Source organism: Fringilla coelebs (genome assembly GCF_963513975.1).
Source record: "Fringilla coelebs genome assembly, chromosome: 32".
In the NCBI taxonomy this organism is placed as follows: domain Eukaryota; kingdom Metazoa; phylum Chordata; class Aves; order Passeriformes; family Fringillidae; genus Fringilla; species Fringilla coelebs.
Window position 1 is genome coordinate 1,037,232 of NC_140058.1, and position 6,755 is coordinate 1,043,986.

Genomic DNA, 6,755 nt, shown 5'->3' on the forward strand with positions numbered 1-6,755 from the left:
ATTCCCCCATTATTCCCCCATTATTCCCCCATTATTCCCCCATTATTTCCCCATTATTCCCCCCATTATTCCCCATTATTCCCCCATTATTCCCCCATCATTCCCCCATCATTCCCCCATTATTTCCCCCATTATTTTCCCCATCATTCCCCCATTATTCCCCCATTATTCCCCCATAATTCCCCCATTATTCTCCTGATTTTCCCCCACGTGTGTTTTTCCCACTTTCCCGGTTTTCTGCCCCATTCCAGGAGCAGGATTCCCTGGTTTCCTCCCTGGAGGACTCTCCCAAGCCGCCTCCCCGGCGGGTGACGATGACGCTGCCGCTGCTCAACGCCGCAAGTCCCTGCTGGTCCGTGGCCACCGGCGCCTCCAAGGCCCCTGTGCTCAAGGTTTGGGCTCAAACCCCGGGATTTTGGTCAAATCCCAGATTTTTGGGGGTTAAATCCCAGACTTTTAGGGTTTATTCCTGGGTTTTTGGGGTTTATTCCTGGGTTTTTGGGGTTAATTCCCAATTTTTTGGGGTTAAATCCAGGATTTTTGGGGTTAAAATCGCCATTTTTGGGACTCAGCCTGGATTTTGGGATTAAAATCGTCATTTTCTGGGGCTAAAATCGCCTATTTTGGGGTCCAATCCAGGGTTTTTGGGGTTCAGCAAGGGATTTTGGGGTTAAAATCACCATTTTTGGGCTAAAATCACCATTTTGGGGGCAAAAAATCATCATTTTGGAGCTAAAATCCCCTATTTTGGGGTTAAAATTGCCATTTTTGGGGTTAAAATCGCCATTTTTGGGGCAAAAATCATCATTTTGGGGGTAAAAATCCCCTATTTTGGGGCTAAAATCGCCATTTTTGGGGCCAAAATCGCCATTTTTGGGGCTCAGCTCCACATTTTTGGGGTTCACGCTGGGATTTTGGGGTTCAATTTCCCATTTTTGGGGCTAAAATCGCCATTTTGAGGGCTAAAATCGCCATTTTTGGGGCTCAACTCCTCATTTTTTGGGCTCACCCGGGGATTTTGGGGTTAAAATCGCCATTTTTAGGGGTAAAATCGCAATTTTTGGGGGTAAAATCATTATTTTGGGGGGTAAAATCGCCATTTTTAGGGGTAAAATCGCAATTTTTGGGGGTAAAATCATTATTTTGGGGGTAAAATCGCCATTTTGGGGGCTAAAATCGTCATTTTTGGGTCTCTTCTCCCCATTTTTTGGGCTCAGCCGGGGATTTTGGGGTTCACCCTGGGATTTTGGGGTTCAATTCTCCATTTTGGGGGGCTAAAATTGCCATTTTGGGGGCTAAAATCGCCATTTTTGGGGCTCAACTCCTCATTTTTTGGGCTCAGCCGGGGATTTTGGGGTTCAATCCTGGGATTTTGGGGTTCAACCCGGGGATTTTGGGGTTCAATCCTGGATTTTGGGGTTCAATTCTCCATTTTTGGGGCTAAAATCACCATTTTGGGGGGCTAAAATCGCCATTTTTGGGGCTCAACTTCTCATTTTTTGGGGCTCCGCCAGGGATTTTGGGGCTCAGCCGGGGATTTTGGGGACTAAAATCGCCATTTTTGGGGCTAAAATCGCCATTTTTGGGTCTCAGCTCCCCATTTTTGGGGCTAAAATCGTCATTTTTGGGTCTCTTCTCCCCATTTTTTGGGCTCAGCCGGGATTTTGGGGTTCAATTCTACATTTTTGGGTCTAAAATCGTCATTTTGGGGGATAAAATCGCCATTTTTGGGGCTAAAATCGCCATTTTTGGGTCTCAGCTCCCCATTTTTGGGGCTCACTCGGGGATTTTGGGGTTCAATCTGGGGATTTTGGTGCTCACAGTCGGTTTGTTCTCTCCCTGCAGCGCATCCTGGAGCCGCAGGATCCTCGGGATCCTCGGGATGCTCCGGCTCCTCCGTGCCCCGTCCCGGCCGCGCGGCTCCGGCCCCGCTCGGGGCGGCTCCGGTGGCTCCTGGACCGGGAGGCGGCGGCGGAGCTGAGGCTGCCCCGGGAGGGGGAGCCCTGAAAAGCGGGAATTCCCGGAATTCCGGGGGGAAACGGGCCTGAAAATCGGGAATTCCGGAATTCCAGGGGGAAATGGGCTGGGAATTCCTGGAATTTCAGGGAAAAATGGGCCGGGAATTCCCAGAATTCCAGGGGAAATGGGCAGGAAATTCCTGGAATTCCAGGGGGAAAATGGGCCGGGAATTCCCGGAATTCCAGGGGAAAATGGGCCGGGAATTCCCAGAATTCCAGGGGGAAATGGGCAGGAAATTCCCGGAATTCCAGGGGAAAATGGGCCTGAAAATAGGGAATTCCTGGAATTCCAGGGAAAAATGGCCCTGAAATTGGGGAATTCCTGGAATTCCAGGGAAAAATGTGCCTGGAATTGGGGAATTCCTGGAATTCCAGGGAAAAATGGCCCTGAAATTGGGGAATTCCTGGAATTCCAGGGAAAAATGGGCCAGGAGTGGGGAATTCCCGGAATTCCAGGGAAAAATGGGCCTCGAGTGGGGGAATTCCCAGAATTCCAGGGAAAAATGGGCCTCGAGTGGGGGAATTCCCAGAATTCCAGGGAAAAATGGGCCTGAAATTGGGAAATTCCTGGAATTCCAGGGAAAAATGGGCCTGAAATATGGGAATTCCTGGAATTCCCGGGAAAAATGACCCTGAAATGGAAAAATTCCATGGAAAAACGTCTTCAAAATGGAGAAATTCCCAGGAAAAATGAGCTGGGAATGGAAAAAATCCATGGAAAAATGTCCTTAAAACTGAGAAATTCCATGGAAAAATGGGGAAAATTTCCTTAAAAAGGCAGAATTCCATGGAAAAATGTCTTTAAAATGGAAAAATTCCAGGGAAAAATGAGCTGGGAATGGAGGAATTTCCAGGGAAAATGGTTCTGGGAAAGGAAAATTTCCATGGGAAATTAATTAATGATGGAATTAATAATTAATTAATAATAGAATTAATGAATTCTTGATCAAATTAATGAGTTCATGATGGAATTGCCAGGGAAAAAAATGGCCCCAAAAATTGAGGATTTTCTGTGGGAAAATATCCCAGGAATTGAGAATTCCAACGGGATTTTGGGACTCTTTTATTTGGGGTTTTGGACTGGATTTTTTGGGAATTTTTGGGGTTTTATTTGGGACTTTTAGACCAATTTTTTGGGATGTTTTTGACTTCTTGAGGGATTTTTGACTGATTTTTTGGGGGGATTTTTTGGACTTTTTGGGGGATTTTTGACTGAATTTTTTGGGGGATTTTTTTGGCTTTTTGGGGGATTTCTGACAGAATTTTGGGGATTTTTTTGGACTTTTTTTGGGATTTTTAGACCGATTTTTGGGATTTTTTTTGATTTTTGGGGATTTTGGACGATTTTTATTTGGGATTTTTAGAGCAATTTTTTGTGATTTTTTAGGACTTTTTTGGAGATTTTTGACTGATTTTTTTGGAAATTCTGATTGAATTTTTGGGGCTTTTTTGGGGCTTTTTTTTTTTGAGATTTTTGACTGAATTTTTGGGGATTTTTTTGGGATTTTTGGGGGATTTTTAGGCTGATTTTTTGGGATTTTTTGGGGTTTAATTTGGGATTTTTAGACCAATTTTTTGGGATTTTGGAGTGAATTTTTGGAGATTTTTTTGACTTTTATTTGGGATTTTTGACTGTATTTTTTGGAATTTTTTTGGCTTTTTTGGGATTTTTGACTGAATTTTTTCAGATTTTTGGGGCTTTTTTGGGGATTTTTGACTGAATTATTTGGGATTTTTTTGACTTTTATTTGGGATTTTGGACTGGATTTTTGGGACTTTTTGGGACTTTTTTGGGGGGATTTTTGACTGAATTTTTGGGGATTTTTTTGACTTTATTTGGGATTTTTGGACCAATTTGGGGGGATTTTTGACTGAATTTTTGGCATTTTTTGGACCAGTTTTTTTGATTTTTGACTGAATTTTTGGGCATTTTTGGACCTTTTGGGGGCGGATTTTTGACTTTTTAATTTGGGATTTTTGGACTTTTCTTGGGATTTTTGGCTGGGATTTTTTCATTTTTGACATCAATTTTTAAAATTTTTTTGTCTTATTTTTTGACCTTTTTTTGGGTTTTTAAATTTTATTTTTTGGGGATTTTTGGACTTTTTTTTAATTATTTTTGGACTTTTTTGGGGGAGGATTTTTGGAAATCTTAAATTTTTTTGGAGGATATTTTTTGCCATTTTGGACTTTTTTAATTTTAATTTTTGGACCATTTTTGTTGGGATTTTACCTGAATTTTTTGGGACCGGGCTGAAAATTCCCAGAAAATCCTCAAAATTCCAGGGGAAAAAACCCCAAAAATCACAAAAATCAAAAAAATCTGAAATCAGGAGCGGGGCTGAGAATCCCAGCAGGAACTGGGATGAACTGGGATGAACTGGGATGAACTGGGAGAGGAAAAACGGCATCAAAATGGGCCAAAAAATTGGGATTTTGGTGTTTTAGGAGCTTTTATTTTGATTTTTTATTTGAATAAACGGTGCTTGGGCTGAGCTGGAACTGGGGTGAGAATTACTGGGAGGGACTGGGAGGGACTGGGATGAACTGGGAGGGACTGGGATGGACTGGGATGGACTGGGATTGACTGGGAGGGGTAAAAATGGGCTGAAAAAAGCAAATTTTGGGTCATTTGGAACCAAAAATGGGAATTTTTTCCTTCTTTGTCCATTGGAAAATTGGGAATTTGAACTGGGATAAACTGGGAGGGACTGGGAGGGACTGGGATAAACTGGGAGGGGTAAAAAGGAGGAAAAATGGGCTGAAAAAAGCAAATTTTGGGTCTGTTTGGAACAAAAAATGGGAAAATTTTCCTTCTTTATCCATTGGAAAATTGGGAATTTGGACTGGGAGGGACTGGGATAAACTGGGATGAACTGGGATGGACTGGGAGGGACTGGGATGGACTGGGAGGGACTGGGATGGACTGGGAGGGGTAAAAATGGGCTGAAAAAAAGCAAATTTTGGGTCATTTGGAACCAAAAATGGGAATTTTTTTCCTTCTTTATCCACTGGAAAATTGGGAATTTGGACTGGGATGAACTGGGAGGGACTGGGATGGACTGGGATGGACTGGGAGGGACTGGGATGGACTGGGATGGACTGGGAGGAAACTGGGAGAGACTGGGAGGGGTAAAAAGGAGGAAAAATGGGCTGAAAAAAAGCAAATTTTGGGTCATTTGGAACCAAAAATTGGATTTTTTTTTCTCCTTTATCCATTGGAAAATTGGGAATTTGAACTGGGAGGGACTGGGAGGAACTGGGAGGGGTAAAAAGGAGGAAAATGGGCTGAAAAAAGCAAATTTTGGGTCTGTTTGGAACCAAAAATGGGAAATTTTTCCTTCTTTATCCACTGGAAAATTGGGAATTTGGACTGGGATGAACTGGGAGGGACTGGGAGGGGTAAAAAGGAGGGAAAATGGGCTGAAAAAAGCAAATTTTGGGTCTGTTTGGAACAAAAAATGGGAATTTTTTCCTTCTTTATCCATTGGAAAATTGGGAATTTGGACTGGGATAAACTGGGAGGGACTGGGAGGGACTGGGATGAACTGGGATAAACTGGGAGGGGTAAAAATGGGCTGAAAAAATCAAATTTTGGGTAATTTGGAACCAAAAATGGGAATTTTTTCCTTCTTTATCCACTGGAAAATTGGGAATTTGGACTGGGATGAACTGGGAGGGATTGGGATAAACTGGGATGGACTGGGATGGACTGGGAGGGGTAAAAATGGGCTGAAAAAATCAAATTTTGGGTCTGTTTGGAACAAAAAATGGGAATTTTTTCCTTCTTTGTCCATTGGAAAACTGGGAATTTGGACTGGGAGGGACTGGGATAAACTGGGATGAACTGGGAGGGACTGGGATGAACTGGGACAAACTGGGATGGACTGGGAGAGACTGGGAGGGGTAAAAAGGAGGAAAAATGGGCTGAAAAAATCAAATTTTGGGTCATTTGGAACCAAAAATGGGAATTTTTTCCTTCTTTATCCATTGGAAAATTGGGAATTTGGACTGGGAGGGACTGGGATAAACTGGGAGGGACTGGGATGGACTGGGAGGGACTGGGAGGGGTAAAAAGGAGGAAAAATGGGCTGAAAAAATCAAATTTTGGGTCCGTTTGGAACAAAAAATGGGAATTTTTTCCTTCTTTATCCATTGGAAAATTGGGAATTTGGACTGGGATAAACTGGGAGGAACTGGGAGGAACTGGGAGGAACTGGGAGAGCTGAAAAGGAGTTTAAAAAGGGCTGAAAAATTCAGATTTTTCCTCCAGGAAATTCCAGCAGCCGCCGCCTTCCCTCGGGGAATTTTTCCCTCTCAAAGGAACTTTTCATTCCAGACTTTTCCAGCCCCGCCCTCCTCCCAAAAAAATCCCCAAAAAATCCCAAAATATCCCAGCGGCCTCAGCCCATCCCCCTCCTCCGAAATATTCCTGGGTTTTTATTTTTATTCATTTTTTGGGGTTTTTTCCCCCCTTTTTTCCCTCTTTTTCAATTTTTTTCCCCTTTTTTCCTTCTTTTTTCCCCTTTTTTCCCCATTCCCCCCCCGCTTTTTCCCCTTATTTTTTTCCCGCTTCTTTTCTTTTATTCCCACTGGGAATTTTAGTGCTAAAACCCCTTGAAAAAATTGAGAAATTCGGAATTAAAAATCCTCGGAAAATAAAAATTTTTATGAGGAATCTCTGAGGGGAGCAGGGGGCGTGGCCACCAGGGGGCGTGTCCATCACGCATTCCCATA

General features: G+C 43.1%; 1 protein-coding gene across 1 annotated transcript; it reads left to right on the plus strand.

Annotated features, from left to right (window-relative positions):
- The first annotated feature begins 245 nt into the window (after positions 1–245).
- On the plus strand, positions 246–2,079 carry PGLS (6-phosphogluconolactonase). Its single transcript, XM_084223973.1, has 2 exons — positions 246–392; positions 1,846–2,079. The coding sequence occupies exons 1-2, from the start codon at positions 315–317 to the stop codon at positions 2,005–2,007; spliced, it is 240 nt and encodes a 79-aa protein (XP_084080099.1). The 5' UTR covers positions 246–314; the 3' UTR covers positions 2,008–2,079.
- Positions 2,080–6,755: the final 4,676 nt, after the last annotated feature.